Raw genomic sequence first — 18,902 nt, 5'->3', positions numbered from 1 at the left:
ATTTAAAAATAACTCTATACTTAAGTCTCTTAGGACACAGCGTATCTAGGACTTGCATATACCTCGAAAGCCTGGCAGGAGACAAAGGTGGTGTTTATACCCAAGCCCGGTAAGGCAAGTTATGCGACACCAAAGGCCTACAGACCCATAAGCCTTACATCCTTTCTACTCAATACAAATACAAACAGCATGCCTATGTCAAGGAAAGGTCGGTGGAGACAGCCCTGCACGAGGTAGTGCATAAAATAGAAGAATCCTTCGATACCAAAACGTACACACTAGCGGTATGCAGTGACATCGAGGGGGCTTTTAACAATGTGCGTACCGACACATTGATCCAATCCTTAGACGAATACCGGATGGACCCGGTCCTTAGAGACTGGATAAACCATATGCTAAGGAACAGGTGGATAAATTGTGTGTCCCATGGCATAAATATAAGGGAGAAAGTGACAGGGCTCGCCACAGGGGGCATTTTATCGCCACTCCTATGGGTGACCACCATAAATGACCTATTACGGATGCTGACTGAGGAGGGAATGGAACCCGTCTGCTATGCAGACGATACTTCAAAGAGGTAAGGATCCGAACGACCTATGCAGAAGCGCCGAAAGGGTCTTGCATATGGCATATGACTGGGCTAGATCCAGAGGTCTCAATGTTAACCTAAAGAAAACTGAAATATGCCTGTTCACCAGGAAGACGAAGGTGGGCCAATTTAACGCACCACGTTTCCTCAATAAGACGATTCCGATATCTGACAAGGTCAAATACTTAGGTGTGATCTTCAACAGGAAACTAAATTGGAAGTGTCACATTCAGGAGCGTACTGAGAAGGATCACAGATGTTGGGCACTATGTAGACAGGCCGTAGGTTCGAAATGGGGCCTGAATCCTAGGATAGACCACTGGCTCTACAGGAGCGTGATTAGACCAATACTTACTTACGCCTCAGTAGTTGCAATAGTGCAATATAAGGACCATACAACAGGTTTAGAGAACATGTTACCTTGGCATAGTCTGAGCGATGAGGACCACGCCCACTAGGGCACTGGAAACTATTCTAGATATCCAACCCATTGACATACAGCCACTGCGGCTATGAGACTTAAGGCGATGAGAGAATGGATTGAGGATGGGAGCAGCTCATACCATTGCAGTATAATCGTGGCGACGATAGGAAACCTTGAACGAAAGGAGAAGGTTTCCAATTGGATAACTGAAATAAATCTTGAAGTCAAGTGCGAGGCACTGCTGCCATCGGCACAGTCTTGGATTGACGGAACCCTAGTATTGCCATCTGAAAGATCATGTTACACGGATGGATCAAAGCTAGAGGACAGAGTGGGCCTGGGGGTATACATTGAGAACCCAGGGACTGAGATCTGTTTTAGACTGCCTGACCATAATACGGTCCTGCAGGCGAAGATCCGGGCGATCACGGAATGCGTGAAGTGGTGTAGAGCTAACGCGAGGACGTCGAGTGTGAACATCTTTACCGACAGTAAAATTGCCATAAGGGCAATAACAACCAGGACGGTAAGGTCACGAGTCAGTCTTGCAGTGTAAGAAGGAGTTTAACACCTTCTCTGGGGATGGCAAAATTCGCATCGTTTGGGTGCCGGGCCATAACGGAGTAATGGGAAATGAAAGGGCAGACGATTTGGCGGTGAAGGCCAGTGGACTACAGTCAATAAACTTGGTTAACCCGAAGCCGAGTAAAGGGAGTGGGCGACGAATGCACATGCAACATTGTGGAACAGCGAAAATCCTATGGGGGGATCCGGATCGTGAGAAGACGAGGCTATTACTGAAAGGAAGCAAGAAGGAGGTCAGTATAGCTATTGGTATCATAACGGGACTACGAGCTCACTTATATAAAATCGGTGCGGCAAGTGATAGCATGTGTAGGGCATGCGGAGAAGATGATGAGACGTTGGAGCATTTCCTTTGTCATTGCCCGGCTTTCGCATTTAACAGATACCGGCACTTTTTTGGGGTACCACATAGGAAACCACTTAGGGGAGTGGTATGGAAAACAATTAAGGCTTTGTAAGTAGCACGAAATTCCTAACTTAGATTTTCTTTTTCGAGGTTACTTTATAGTTTTTAGAGCTTAGATGTATGTCCATAGTGGCATTGGGCGGATTAATAACTGCACCCTCTTTTCAACCTAACCAAACCTAAGTCTCTTAGATATAAAACGACGCATTTCGAACAAACGAATATTCAGGAATAGATACAGATTTAGGTGAGACATATGGTTTGAGCCATGTCTCTGAAACACCAAATATATCAAAATTACTTCCGAATAACAAACCTTTAAGTTCGTCTACCTTAGTGCTGTAGTTAGAGGGCCTTATACTTTGACAATTCATGTGGCCAAATGTTAACAACTGGACCAATGTTAAAATTTACCACCATTATCAAAGACTGAATTACCTATGGAGAACCAGAAAAATTAATAAAATGTAAACATCTTTGTATTGATCTGATTAAGAAAATAATTAAAAAACTTAACAAATAATAAGTTAACAATTCAAGTGGTTGCAATAATAATACTACTCCACAACTGCTGGAAAAGTACGCATACAGGCCTAATATACGAAGTTTCAAATAGAATTATTTGATAACGGATGCCATCATACTAAAAATCCGAAACTCAATGGTAATATGTCGATTAGAGATGCGGTTATTAGGCGCCAGGGTGCGTTGAACCCACAAGGTAGGTTTACCTATTGCCTGCTTAAGTTTGATTGCAAGCTGCCACCTATACCAAACCCAGTTGTATGAATTCTTATAAATCATCTGACTATGGCTTTGCAGTGAACCATATCTTAAAAAAAAACTGCAAGTGTTTGAACCCGAACTTACACCTTTCCTCAGGTCGAGCCTATACATTAAGATTGAATTGCCAAATTTGTTCAAGTTAAATGGGGGTAAAATGGAGTATGAACTAACTACAATTATAGCTTAATATTCGGGTGTAAATAGTGTGTTGTTATTGAAAATGTATGAAGAAGCAAATTTGTGTGTTTAATGCAGTCAAAGGAAAATGTTAAATGTAAAATGTCAAATGCAGTTGATAGATAGAAATTACAAATGATAATACAATTACATATATATATGTCGTATATAATGAGCTATATATGTATGTATATGTATATAAGTATATATATATTGTTTGTTTGTGTAGACACTGAGAAAATTTAGGAAGAATATGTTGTTTTTCTTTTATTATTATTATTTCATGTGTTATTGTTGTTGTTGTAGCAGTGTGTTATACACTGAGACGGCAGCCCTTGCCGATGAAAAACTCCTTCGCGGCAATTCGGTACGTACAACCGGCTGCCATGGGATTATTTCATGAGTGTGTGTACTTGTTGTCTCATCTTTATGTTCAAGATTTCATTATATAAGAGTTTTGGTTTTTTTGTTTTTTGTTTTATATCCTGCATTTTGCTGGCTTTTCTAGTAGTATGGGGAATTTCTATTATAAGTGATTTAAAAAAAATCGTTTGCCGTTTTCTGAAATGTTGTTTTAAAAATATATATATTTTATACTACTTTACGAGTTCTGTTCTTTTGAGGAGAGGTTGATTCTTTTTACTGTTGTTGTTGTTGTTGTTGTTGTTGTTAGGAATGATTTTGGTATTGTAATTTGAAATTGAATTGTATTAATGGCACTGCGCTACATTGGTTTGCTCTGGCATACTCTTCTTTGTTAAGATGAAACAAATGATGGAAACAAATATGAATAATGAGTAGAACCTAATATAATTTTTTTACTCCCAAATATATGCTGTTTATAATTTTGATATGTGTGTGTGTATATATACCATATATTTGTTTAAGCCTTTGTGTGGCCTTTTTGAAATGACATTTCCAACACGGCTAAACATTCCCAAAAACGAAAAGAAAGAAAAATAGAGGAAAATATATATGTTCAAATAAATTTTTTTATTGAATTAAACAAAAATAAAAATAATAAATACAAATTATTTGAAATAGGTTTTCGAGCCCAAAAAAAAAAGAAACAAAAAAAAACATTTTGAACACAACAGTGAAAAATAAATTCAAATCATAACAAATTATTTATAATTTTGCATTTGAGGAACTTATACACCACCAGGTAAAGCAATTGTTGTTATTGTTATTTATGTTTTTTGTTTTTGTTTTTCATATACAATTACTATATATATATATATATGTATGTATGTATTGTATGTATATACGCTAAGAGAATAGTTGGAGAATACAATTTGTTACAAAGACATTAGAATTTGCCACATATGTAAGAATGTGTGCTTGTATGCATTCCTTGGTTTGTTGTTCTATCAGTTTTCTTATCTAATATTAATTGGAAAGTTTTCGTTAGGTTTCCTCTGTTTTGCTTTTCTGTTTATTTTAAAATTTATTTTGTTTTTTTTTATTTAATTATGCACTCTATTGTTACCTATTGTTGTTGTTCTTTTGTCTCCTGCAACATTGAAATTTAGTTTAGGAATTTTGATTCGATTGATTTCTTTTCAGTTTCGTTTTTCATAATGTTGACTGATATTGTTTGTTGTGTTTTGTAAAACATTAGTTATTGCTGGTTGGCTTTCTTCTTACTTCGTGTGGTTATTTTTAAAAAAAATGTTGATTTTTTTTGATTTTCATATTTCGTTATATGGTTTGTTTGGTTTCTTTTTGAATGTACAAAAAAAAAAGAAAGTTTTTCATTGAAATTATCATTCCTAATTGTTTTATTATTATTATTATGGTTGATTTATAACTGGATTTGTATAAGTGTTCCTAAAACATTATTGCAAATATTGGGGGGAATTTGGTTTGTTTTTCTTTTTTTTTTGTTTGTTTATTCATACATATGTATATAATTGGTTTTTTTTTGTTTTGTTTTTAAATTTCATAAGGCGTAAAATATCATCAAAAATTGACATACACTAGATTGTTGTTGTTATTTTCTTGTTTTTGTTTTTTTTTTCATACACAATATACATATATACGTTCATAATCATATACATACATCATAAGCATGTATACTCTTCTGCATCACATATACATATGCATATATGATATTTATACACATGATGAATGTTAATATTTTCTTATATATGTTTAAAATATAAGTATTTTTTTTTATTTTATTATGGTAATTTAAAATATATGTATATGCATTTGTCTTTAAATACAACATAAAACACTTTGGATTCATGTAATACATTTTTTGTTAAATTTTTATTTTTTGTTTTCAATAAGAAGTTCTTATTAAGTTTGTAGTTCCAAAAAGGGGAAGTGAGGATATCTATCTTTGCATGCATGAGTCTTGAAGAGAAGTGATTTGAACCAAAAATAAAAAAAAATGAATATTAAGACCCATAAAATAAAATCAATAAATAATTTTACAATGAGTTTACAATAAAACAGCCACTGCTATTACACGCAGACTACAAATGGGTAAGAGTACAAAATTAAAAATGTAAGTGTACTTTGGCTTAGAAAAAAATCATCATGTTGAGAATTCCTTTAAACTCCTAAAACATAAGCATGCTCAATGGAAGATGAAAAAAACTATAGAATAAATTATAAAAAAGTGGCGATATGAAAAAACTTCCAAAAAAATAAATCCTTTTGACAAACTTTAAGGCGGACACAGACCACTGTGCACAGATTTATAGGAGTATAGGCCAAGGCGTATTTAATAAGGTGGCCGCATCAGCATAGCGGATGGAATTCGATATGACAAATCATTTTTGGATTCGCCTTAAAAAATTTAAACTTCAAAATAAATATTTTTTAAATTGATTTTTGAGTTTGCTGCTGTTTTGGTTATTAAACTTAAGTTATATAATGGTATGCGTCTAACAAACTCAATCGCTATCAACTTCACTCGGGGAATTTAGGTTTATTGCGTCGCCCCCGAAAAAGATTCAAAAACTAAATTTACGGCGGTACAATGTCAGATATTGCAATGAAGAAGAAGAGCCAACAAGCATGACAATAATGGGGGCCAGGCGGGCTAAAGAAGTTCCCTCCAATCTGCCATTTTAAAAGTCCTGACATTGTAATTGATAGTTACAAGCCCTATCAGTAGTGAGAGCGATAGATCCACGAGAGGTCCCCTGAACACACCAAATTACTGCATATTGGTGATATTGGTGAGCACCAACTTTATCTTTTGGGGGGTTTACATCAAGCCAATCTTATGCTATCTGAACGGCCACACACCACAACCAAAAAACTTTAGCCCACCCCCAACAACCCTCCTTTCGAAATGATCTAAAAATTCCACAATTATCCAAAAGACCCAAAAAGGGTTACAAAAACCGTCCTTGAGGTCTAGTCACAATATTCCTAATAGAGCTCTTTGCTGTTGTTGTTGTATCCACATTTTCAAGTGGAGGTGAAGATCCTCGTCAAGCTCCCGTAGGTGAGTAATCTCGTTGCGGTCAAAAGGACCGATCGACGCGGTTAGTTAAAAGCGTCAATAACTCGCCTTGTCATATCGAGTGTCATAGGCACTCAGTATTTGTGCAAGAGCCGGTGCCACCCGACCTCTCACTGAGACTCTACGCTCAATACCGCTGATTGTGTGCAACTACTGTTGCAGCTACTCCGTATGGAGTATTCCACTATCCGCAACCTGTGGATAAGCTTCTCTTGACAGCAAAGAACACCACACAGATCGGACCTCAAAGTTCCAGCTTGTGTGCTGCACACAGCTATCCTGTGGACGCTAATTATCCTGCCCATCATATCGTATGAACTCAATTCGGAAGGAATCCTCATATACACCAGAGAGTCATGCGTTTGACACATGTGATGTGTGGGTCCTGGTTATAAATAATAGAGACAAACGTCTATGATGTTAGAATCAATCCCAGCCCCATTGGAATCGAGTTATAACTACCCTGGTCTAACGTGGAAGGTTAAATGCATTATTGGTAGCTAGTTTACCGCTACAACAACCTAGTGACAACTATTTAAACCTGCCGTCTTGATGGTTTTGTCTGGAGCTGATTGAAATTCTGAACATTTTTCAATTTGTTTTTTTTTTTTGCTTGACACTCAAAAATTAACAAACTTCTTTCTTCTTGCTCTGATTGGTCGAAGCAAATTTGCCGAACATTTTAAATGTCACGGCGAATTGAATTTTCTTCGCCCTGTTCACAAATTTTGACATATCAAAAAAGGTGCTTTGTTGTAGCAATTCGCCAAAGCAGGCACCTTATAAATATGCCTTGTTATAGGCAATAAAGAGAGAGCTTTAGTATAATTTTTACTTAGTTAGAAAAAAGTCGTTTGAAATTGTTAAGAATAATGTAATTAGTGAAAAAAAATTATTTTTTTTTTGTATATTAATGTTTAAATGTATACAAATTTCAGTGAAAATCCCTGAGAAGGAAAACCACTGGTTTTCCAAATATTGGATTTTTCAATAGTAAAACAATTTTCAAACACAATTAGCCCAATTGTGAAAACTCGCTGGGAAGAAAATCTCCCAGGAAATTAATTTCTCCTTCGAGATTTGCTTCTCTTTCGTCTAGAGGTTTGCTTCTCCTTCGTCGTCATAGAGGTTTGCTTATCCATCGTCGTCATGAATGCCGTGGTGGTCTGCCTGATACGCCGTTTTATCTTACCAAGCTATAGTAAATAACAGGTAGCGGCGGTTGCCCAAACACAAAATATTGAGTGCACTATCTATTAAAATCATTGATTGTGCAACTCTAATTTTGTGTATGTGACTAGTTCGCGCCATTTTTCAACGTTGGTGTGTTATGGTTCTTAACTATTATACACACACACACACACAACCAAAACTCGTTGACAGATAGTACATTTCGCGAGAAAAAATTGTACTCAGCTGTTTACGGTACACTACCTGGTAAATATGTCATGGTTCCTACCCTGTATGAAGTCTGAGGTTAAGTGTCCCCAAGTCACCACTTTTGTCTACTATGTATGTGACATTGTCATCAAATTGTCACCAAATTGTCTACAATATTTTCTATATTGCTTTTATTGACAGGTGACAAACTATAATTTATTTTGTTTTCTAATCGTTTTCTCAATTGTTTAGTTGAAAATTAATTTGCTGGTTCAAAAATCATTACACAAAAAAAATACCAATTTAGCCAATTGATGCTAATTAGTGACATAAGCTGATAAATGTGTAAGTTTATAACTTTAATGCAGTACAAATTCAAGACACCAATTTAAACTTCTTGTTTGTACTCAATAGACACGGCAGATGAAGATAATAGACACGGCAGATGAAGATAATAGACACGGCAGATGAAGATAATTCTTGGTGATGATGCTGTACGCAACCGACATCAGAAGCCGAATTACGACATACGTGAACGAGTAAAAAAGTTCGAAATCTCTCTATTGTGAATTATGTATATTTTTATTGAACGCGAATTCTTGACATTTCTTGAACGCGAATGTTTAAATCATTATTTATTAAAACTTCGACAAAAAATTTAGATACAAGCGGTATAAGCTTCAATAAATGCGAGTTGAAATTCCATTCGATACGAAAGCGTACTCCATCACGTAATCGGCCCCAGGCCTCAGGGCTATTTATTTAGCTGGAGAAACTGTATAATCGGTAGCCCCAATAACTGAGTTGGTAGAGTGCTCGGTTTAAAAGTACGAATAACGTGGATTCGATTCCCAACAGAGGTCTGAGGCTAAATTACGGCATAAGTGAACGAATAAAATCGTTCGAGATCCCTCTATTGTGAATTATGCATTCTTTATTGAAACACAATTTTTAAAATTTAGAAAAAAAAATAATTAAAATGTATACAAAATTAGTATAGTATAACATTAAATACAAGATGAAATAGCATTCGTTACGGAAGCGCACTCGATCACGTATGCGGTAATTCGGTCCCTGTTTTGTCGCTACTGTGCTATCACAATGTACTAAAATAATCTTCCGGCACGGGATAGCTGTGAGCACCACACAAGTGCAACATTGAGGTCCGATCTGTGTGGTGTTCATTGCTATCGCGAGAAGCTTAGTTGCGAGCTACCGAGGGCGTCCACAGGTTGCGGATAGTGGAAGGCTCCATCCGGAGTAGCTGTAACTGCAGTCGCGGACAATAAGCGGTATCGAGCGGAGAGTCTCAGTGATAGGTCGGGTGGCACCGGCTCTTGCACAAATATGGAGTGCCTACAATGCTCGATATGACAAGGCGGGTTATTGGCGCCTTTAAATAACCAATGACCACCCTGGTCCCACGGCGATCGGTCCTTTGAATCGGAGCGAGCTGCCTCACCTGCAGGAGCTTGACGAGGATCGCCACCTCCACATGAAAATGTGGTTACAACAACAACGCTAAAATAGTCAGAGTTAGTAAGTCTGTTAAGACTCACGTCGCAATGCCAATCATTACGACGATTGGCATAAATATCTTCTCAGCCAGGCAGCCATTAAATCCCTGGAGAACGTATTTCTGAACACAAAACCCGCTCTCGACTGTCGCAGATCACTCAACGAGATGGCTGGCAAAATTCACCTGTTCTGGGTGCCGGGCCACAGAGATATCCCAGGGAATTCTAAAGCAGACGAGCTTGCGAGACTACGAACTACTTTACACACTCCAGGGACACTGGAATCTGTGGGTATGCCTCTAGCGACATGTAAGCTAAGTTTTCAGGACCAGGCCCGCAGGGCAACGAATGATAGACGGCCACAAAGAGGGGGCTGTGAGCATTCCAAAACTACGTGGACTCATCTAGACTTGAAGAGGACTACTGCTTTGCTGTCATTGGCTAAAGCAGACGTCTCAATCATTGTGTCCCTCATGAGAGGTCACTGTCTAATCGGAAAACATGCTGACAGACTGAAGTTTGCCAGCAACGACTTTTGCAGAAGCTGTTAGGGACATCAGGGAAGAAGGGACTATAGAACACCTTCTGTGTGTGTGTTCCGCACTGGCAGTAAGGAGTTCCACTTAAGGTTCTCATTTATTTGAGAACCTGTCTGATTTGAACATTCGCAAGTTACTGGGCTTTTTAAAGCGATCTGGTTGGTTCAACGGTAGAAACTTCTTCTGTTCCTGTGGTATCACAATGGACGAAAACGTCTAAGTGAGCCTGATGGCTACCACTTAAACCTAACCTAACCTAAGAAAAAGACTTCCACTCTAACCTAACTGTTTAATCGAATTGTTTGCGCAGATTGGCAACAGTTTTTTTCTTTCCCTCTACGGCTTGCTTATCCAGTGAAGGAAAAATACTTTGACAGCTCATGAAATGAGTTCTCGTCTATGATGCTGGCTCATGTGAAAGTAAGAATAACAAGTTCTTCAGTTGTATCAAGTGAATTTGAACAAACATAGAAAACAGATGTAAAGGCATGTTCTACACAAATAAGTGTGGCCAACTGAAAACAAATATATATTGTGAATGGCAAAGTTGAGATAGATTATGGTTGGCAACTCAACTACAGTCATTGAATAAAATATAGTATAAAGTTAAAAATTGTCAGTTTCATTCGATATTAGTGTTTTGAACGATCAACTACTAAATAAATTGTAAAAAAGTTTGCAATTCAAGGCGAAAATTGACATTCCTATAACAAATTTTCCCGTTGGCAACTCAATCTGAAGTTGGGTTGCAATCCAGAATCGACCTATACATAATCATTGTAAAAAGATATTTGGTTTGCCTAATTTTTTGTTGTAAGCTATCGAATCCAGAGGATTCGAAAAGCGCATAAAACGCTCTTTCTACTAAATGCTTTCTTAACAGCTCATGAAGTGAGCTCTCGTCTATGATGCTGGCTCATGGGAAAGTAAGAACAACTAATTCTTTAGTTTGGTCAAGTAAATGGGAATTGCAGACAAGATAAAGAAACTTAGCTCAGCCATTGGGTCTATGCGCCGGAACGAACTTGCTCCACATAAGGAGCTTGTCAAGGTTGGCAAAGGGAACTTGCCAAAGTTCTCTGTCACCCACCTGCAACAATGTGGAGGAACTGAGCAACCCATATGGTTTCAAATACAACCTTGCATAGGAGTTTAATTTAGGAACGTAGTTTTTTCTACAAGAATATGAAAGTCAAAAATGTTTTTTTCTTTCAAACTTTTTTTTGAAAGATATTTTCTAGGAAGTTTGGCATGTCCCATACCTTGAGGACAGGTTTTAATAGTTGAAAACTTTCTGCTGAAAATTCTAATTTTTCCTCGATAAATAATTGAAATTTCATTTTATTTTTCTAATTTGTTAGATCTGTTGGAAATTATCAAATAGAAGTTTTTGTGATTTGTTCTGTAAATTTCTTTTATTGGAGGTTTTTTCATATCGCATTTGAAAACACAGTCTAACATACCCTTCTTTTGCCGGCGAATTGTAATAGCTGGTATTTTCTACTGAAACTCTCTATATTCAGTTCTCAATCAATTATTTTGTTACATTTGTATCCAATATATACACTAGTTTTATATGCAAATATAGATATATATTTTTTTTATTTTTTTTTTAAACATATATTTTTAAATGTGTAAATAGGGCTGTAAACGTGGTTCAATAAACGACGAATATAAGGGATTCAAAAGAAAAAAAAAAAATAACAGCTTATAATTGTGGCTTAAAGTAAAATGTAAACTTAAAAAAATATATATAAAAGTTAAAAAAAAAAAGTAAACAAAAGCTTATTGATTGGTGTTGGAAACATTAACAATAACAATATGTACATTCTCTCTTTTTAGTTTTAAGCGCGTAATACAGAAGCGTACAGTAGTGTAGAACAAAAAAAATTGTAAAAGAAGTAGAAAAAAAAAACGAGCAGAGGTTAATAATAATAATAGTGGGCATAAAATTATATAGATTTTAAAATGTACATATGTAAATATGCACATGACTAGTGTTGCATGTAATAATGGATTGTATAAAATACACAAATGTTGTAAAACATATGGCCAATAAATATAATTTGGTAGATAAATTATTCAAAAAAGAAAAAAAAAAGATAAAACAAAAATTGAACGCTTTCATTAAATGGTAAACAAACAAATACTTATAATTTAAAGTATACACGTATATGTGTATAATATATATATATATATATATATATATATATGTATGTATATATATTGAAAAAAAAAAAGATTTTATAAAAAAATGCATTTGGTCTTTAATTTAATACAACCTGTGTTTTATAACGAATATATACGAACTGAAAAATATTTTTTTTAGTCTTTCTGCACTACTGTACGTTTTGACTTAAAAGTAAAAAAAAATTGTCAAAGAGGGAACACTAGGAAAAAAACAACTTAATTTAAAAGAAAAAAAAATGGAGAAAAAACACTAAAAATTACTTAAAAAATATAACCTAGTTTTTTTTGTTTGTTTTTTAAATAATATCATTAAGTTCAGCGAATTGGTGGAAATAAAACTATAACAAAAAAAAATACAACATAAATTCTTTTGCTAAGACACTAAAACAACACAAACACACTAACCATAATATCAAGTGTCAGTTAGTTGTTGTTGTGGTTGATACAAGAAAAAAGGTAGGGCGGAAGTTGGAATCTAAAAAAGAAAACTGCAGCCATTATAGAGTTCACAATAATTTCTGAACAGTTTTAATTGTTGCTGAAACCTTTCATAGATTATTGCGAGTAGTATGTATGTATGCATGCATGTATTACTAGTGTATACGATCTATGTGTCTGTTTCGATTGATGTCTACATGTGTGTGTGTGTGTAAGAGTTCAATTAAAATTAAAATATAATAAAACTAAATTAGAAAAACATTTGTAAACTTTTTAAGTTTTGTTTAACAAAACTTTGTAAATAGATATTTTTTTTTTCAATAATCTTATAACAAAAATAAAAGTTTATACGAATAAAAGTAAAAGCTTATGGAATTACAGTTTGTTTGCGGGTATTATTAGTTAGTTTACGTTTTTTTTTTTTTTGTTACATTTTTTTCTTTTCATTTTCTTTTTAAAACATAAAAACGAACATTATACGATTGTATAAAAAATGAGCTTGCATGTATAATTCTTGTTCACAAAAAAAATTGCATCAATTTCTCAATTCCTTTGTATACAAAAAAAACAAAATAAATGTTTGTGTGTATGTGTGTAAATATAAAGTCTAATAAAAATGCTCTTAAGGAAAAAAAGTAGTAAAATAAAAACCTAAAAAAAAGGAAATGAATACTAGGAACTCACTCCCATCTACGCTAGTTGGCAAAACCATGACACCTACACTTATTGAGACTGTATACAAATGGGTCTATTATAGATGGCAGCCTTAGACTGCATGTGTTGTCATTGTGAATGGCAACTAAGCAAAAATGTTGCCAATTTCAGTTGCCATCTAACAACTGTAGTATTTTTTTTTTTTTTTTTTTGAAGTAGAGTCTAAAATCGACTTGGACAGGTTTCTGGTGAAGCAAAAGTCACTACGAATGCAGTGTGGAGATAGATCATAAAGAATTTATAAAGCTATGGCCCGTCAACACGCTACGCAGATGAATGTCAGAGTATATGAATGAATGAATATATATTTTAAAGCAAAATTAATGGGAAATAAAAGGAACCTTAACATCACAGCTGTTGGGCCATAGCAAAAAAAACAAAAAACAATCGCCATTGGAATAGGCGACAGACAGCAGCCGACTGTAAAATGTTGAATGTGGAGCAACTAAATGATGGGTCGATTATGGATTTCAACTCAACTGCAGTTTGGCTTGCCAGGAGATAAGTCCTTAATATAAAAATTAGTATAACGTTGGAAATTTTCGTTAAGTTCAGTCAATATCAGTGTTTTGAACATTCAGCTACTAAGTAAATTTAAAATTTAAGTAAAGTATGCAATTCAAAAAAGAAATGGGAATTTTTATTGCAAATTTGGCCGTTGGCAACGCAACTAAAGTTGAGTTACTATCCATAATCGATCCCTAAGAGTCTTAAAGAGGGAGGGAAAAGAAAACATTTGATAAAAGGCAAAGTATTCAATGTAATAAGAAAGCCAGTGAATTGAAGAAGATGGAAAGATCAGTCTCCTTTGCAAAGGACAGTTCAAGGCAAATGTTTACACCAGTTTACAAAAATAATGAAAAAACGTAAAAAATTAAGAACGAAAAATTAATAAAACAAAAAAGAACACGAGCTTGATTTCACAAAATTTAAATATTTAAAAAAAAAACAAAAAAAAAAAAATAAATAATAAAAAAACAAATAAAAAAAAACAAATAATAAAAAAAATAATAAAAAAAAAATAATAATAAAAAAAAATAATAATAAAAAAAAAAATAATAATAAAAAAAAACAAATAATAAAAAAAAAAACAAATAATAAAACAAAACAAATAATAAAAAAATAAATAATAAAGAAACAGATAGCAAAACAAAACAAATAATAAAAAAATAAATAAATAATAAAGAAACAAATAGCAAAACAAAACAAATAATAAAAAAAAAACAAATAATAAAAAAAAACAAATAATAAAAAAAAACAAATAATAAAAAAAACAAATAATAAAACAAAACAAATAAAAAAACAAAACAAATAAAAAAAATTGAACAAAACAAATAATAAATTAATATATAATAAAAAACAAATAATAAAAAAAAACAAATAGAATAAAAGAATGATTTTAAAAATAAATAGAATGAAAAAATTAATAAAATAATAAAAAAGTCAAAAAAATATAATAAATAAACAAAATTAAGAAAATTTAAGAATAAAAAATATATAAATAAAAAATAAAAAAAATATACAAAAAAAAATTGTCTTTCTCATAAGAAACCAACGATACGAAGAAACTTTCCATTGCAAGAAAAATCTTCGATCATTTAGCTCTTCTCGTAAGAGAAACACACGCAAAATTATGAAATAAATTATCTTCGGCCTAAAATGCAAAAATAAATTAAAATTAAAATGAAATTTTTTAAAATATTATATTTTTTTAATAAAAAAAAAATGTAAATACTTTTTCTTAAAAAAAAAACAAAAAAAAGGAAAAAAAATAAAATAAAAAGGAAAAAAGCAAAAAAAAAAATTAAATAAAAAGGAAAAAAAAACAAAAAAATTATTAAATACATTGAAAAAATAAAATTAAATACATTAAAAATATATAAAAAAAATTAAATACATTTAAAAAATTTAAATAATCAAATACGTTAAAAAAAATTTAAATACTTAAAAATTGATAAAATTTAAAAAAAAAGTAGGAAAAAAACTAAAAAAAAAAATTTAAAAATCAAGAAAAAATTTAAAAAATCAAGAAAAAATTTAAAAAAATTAAAAACAAATTAAAAAATTTAATTTAAATTTAAAAAAAGTTTAAAAATTAAAAAAAAATTTCAAAATTTTAAAAATTAAAAAAAATATTTTTTTTAATTTTTTTTAAAAAAAATTTTACAAATTTAAAAAAAATTTAAAAATATAAAAAAAAATTAAAAATTTTAAAAAAATTTAAATAGTTAAAAAAATTTTTAATTTTTTTAAACAAATTTACATTAAATTTAAAATATAAAATAAAATAAATTTAAATAATATTTAAATAAAAAAATTAAAATGAAATGAAATAAGTAATAACAAACCAATATAAAAATTTTTGGTTTTGTTTATCAATGTTGGTGCTTAAAGCCTTATGTCCCAGATTATTACTGCAAGTGTTCATCCTAGAAAGAACTTTGCCTTCAGATCACAATGATTTAATTAACAAAATTTTATTATTATATACTCATTTTGAGTTGATTTGTTTGGCGGCTTTCCGTTTCAAAGTATATTCTTATAGCATTTGATTGCGAAAAATTGCCATACCATGCTAGCCATATGACAACACAACTGCGGTGTGATTTTCGTCCATAATCGACCCATTTGTTGCACAGAAATTTCGAGACAAAACATTGTTGAGGTGTGTGTGTGGGGAGATGTAATTGACAACTAAAATTTCTAAAACACAGAAGAGAGGAGAAGTGCCAACCTCTTTTTCATCCCATCAAAATTAAAATAAAAATCCCTAAAAAATTCATGACTAAGTTTAAAAATAAAGATAATTATAATAATAATAAAAAAACACTACATCTTTGAACAGCCAAACATTACAAATGTACATGAAAATTTGCCTTTTTTTTTTGATGAGAAAGAGAGAGAGACTAACTAACCACTTTGCTCTTTTGTTAAAGACAAAATTACATATGACATAATAAAAAGTATTTTATAATAAATAAAAACTATAGGTTATAACAACACAAAAGCAAACTAATCTTAGTCTATACGAAAATAATGACGACGCGACGGTTTCAAAATTTTATAAGTCTGATGTTTCTGTGTGTGTGTATGTGTTGTTTAAAATTTCGAAGAGAAACGCTACATTTGGTACTACTTAAAATTATATATGTATGCCATGTTTGTATGTATTTTTCTTAAAAAGGATTGCTTTTGGGTAATTCTTGTAATCGTTGTTAATGCTTATATAGTAGTAAAAAGGTATGATTGGTATTGATTTTTATTTTGTGTTTTGTTTTTGTTTTTCTTATTCCTTTTTCTCTTCTTTTGCTTTTCATCAATTAAAAACTACAGCCTCGCGCACAAAATATGTTTTTTTTTTTTTGTTTTGTTTTGTTTCTTTAAGCTAGTTCAATTTTCTTTGTTTTCGTTCGTTTTAATTTATTAGCATTAGTAGAACAAAAAAAATGTATTATAATGTTTACAAAACGAAAAAAGGAAATTTTATAAATACATTTGAAAATCATATATGTATATCTATATGTATATTTTTTCTTGGTTGAAACAAAAATTAAATAAATATAAAAAATTAAAAAAAAAAATACAAAATGACAAGAAAATATTTGAAACACGTAAGTTAAAATAAAATTAAACATTTTATGTATATATATATATATGGTATTGTATTATAAATTATAAGGGTTTTCTTTGTTTCACGTTTAAAATTTGTTGTTGTTTTGTTGTGTTAAAATATTTAACATTATTAAAACATGTTTAAATATTTTTGTTTTTTTTTTTTCTTCGTTTTTTGTTTGTTTTTTTTTATGTAAATAGTTTGTAGATGTGTAGTTAATTAATAATTTAAAAAGTTAACAATGTTTTTTTTTATTTTTAATTAAAAATAAAATATATGTATATATATTATATGTATATAGATAACACACAAGTGAGTGAGTAAATAAAAATAATGTCTTGGAAAACCAGCCTTATTTAAAAAATAACGTGGGGAAATTATTATTTTATAAGTATGTATTAATTAATTAAAAAAAAGGAATATAATGTGTTGGCTAAAATAAAAATTAACATACATTTCTTCATGAAAACAGCGGTATGTATGTATGTAAATAGTTTTCATCAAAGTAAATACATTTTTCTTTTGATTTTAAATTATCATAAAAAAGGAAAACGTAACAAAAAAAAATGTAAAAAAATTAAATAACAATATTTATTAAGTTGATTCTTGTTTGCTATTATTCTTTTGCAAGAATTGTGTTCAGTTTATTGTAAACCATTGCAGCGTTTTTGAAAAAATAAAAAATATTTAATATTTTGTTTTAAGTTTTCGTTCTTTACAAAGGCAAATTTAAAAAAGAAAAAAAAAAGTATTTAATTTTTCTCAAAATTTCAAATTGTTCTATGAAATAAAATAATGATGTTTGGATATTAAATAAAAAAAATTGAATAGAAAGAGATCAAAATATTATAATTGTATTTGTAAGGGCTTGAGATTTGTTTCGAAAAGAACATGTGTTTTTTTTTCTTTCTTTCTTTCAGATGTCTTGTGGCAATTATGTATATGTGTATGTGTCTGTGTGTGTTCCGTTCCATCTCATAATTAATATCGTCGAATCTAAAAGGGCAACCTTTCCGTATACAAGAAAAATATCATAAATTTTTTTGGCGTATATGGAAATATGCAACTTTAAATTCTACTGTAAAATCTTTTTTGTTTTGTTTGTTTGTTTTTTTTTAAGTAATATACACAGAAGGAAAGAAACAAATTAAATTATAAAAAAAAATCTCTTCATAAAAGCTAAAAATATTTGTTTTGTATATAAAAACGGCCTTCTTTTTTTGTAATTGTTTAACTACATTAAAAATTGTAAAGTGTAAAACGATGTAGAATATAATAATTTATAATAAAGTAGTAGTATGTAGTAAGAAGAGGTGTAAAAAAAATAAATTGTTTTGTTTTTACGTTTTTTTTTCTTTTTGGCTTTTGGCGGCGTAAATTCAAAATTTCGTCGTATCTTTGGAGGCGTTGTTATCATCATCATGTTAAAAATATGTTTTTTTTTTTTTTTGCTTTTTCTGTTTTTTCAAAGAAAATAATACAAAAATATTATTGCCTTAAATTTCATCATAATCTATAAGTTGTAATTTTGTTTGTTCACCATTATCACTATTTTCAGTATTAGTTTTATAAAGCTGATGCTTGCTAATCAAAGGCAAATTGAAGTTTACAGATGTACTTGCTGCTGCTGCTGTTGCTGATGATGATGCTGTTGGTGTTACTACTGCGGCTGTGCCTGATGTTGCTCCGATTGAATTGGCTGCAGCTGTAGCAGCTACCGTTATTGGAGTGTTTGCACAATGACTGCCATTCATTGCTGGAAAAACTGTAGCACGCAACGATTGATGATGATGGTGTTGGTGCTGCTGCTGCTGCTGTTGTTGAAGATGCGATTGCGTTTGTTGTTGTTGTTGGTGTGTTTGGTGAGATTTGCTAACTGTTGTAGTTTTTCCATACGGTAATAAATCAAGTCTCGCATTGAGAGATTTCTTTTTTTGCAATCACTGAACATATAGTGTATTGAGCACTAAAACATGATGGTTATTCTTGGCCAATGTCACAACATAACCCTCCGATGTTATTTTAAGACCACAGCAACGGGATACCTATTTTGAAATTAT

General features: G+C 31.6%; 1 protein-coding gene across 4 annotated transcripts in view; it reads right to left on the bottom strand.

The window, feature by feature from the left end:
* Nucleotides 1-15,983: 15,983 nt before the first annotated feature.
* LOC106080759 (B-box type zinc finger protein ncl-1) overlaps nucleotides 15,984-18,902 on the bottom strand; it is a 37,295-nt gene continuing 34,376 nt past the window's right edge. For all 4 annotated transcript variants that reach the window (XM_013242286.2, XM_059366418.1, XM_059366416.1 and 1 more), the window contains one exon: nucleotides 15,984-18,887. In XM_013242286.2, the coding sequence (XP_013097740.2) occupies nucleotides 18,783-18,887 (105 nt within the window). In that variant the 3' untranslated portion in view covers nucleotides 15,984-18,782. The remainder of the gene's footprint in view (nucleotides 18,888-18,902) is intronic.

This window comes from Stomoxys calcitrans, chromosome 4 (assembly GCF_963082655.1).
Source record: "Stomoxys calcitrans chromosome 4, idStoCalc2.1, whole genome shotgun sequence".
NCBI classification, from domain to species: Eukaryota; Metazoa; Arthropoda; class Insecta; order Diptera; family Muscidae; genus Stomoxys; species Stomoxys calcitrans.
Note: the sequence above shows the minus strand (reverse complement) of the source record. Positions and strands in the feature narration are given on the sequence as shown.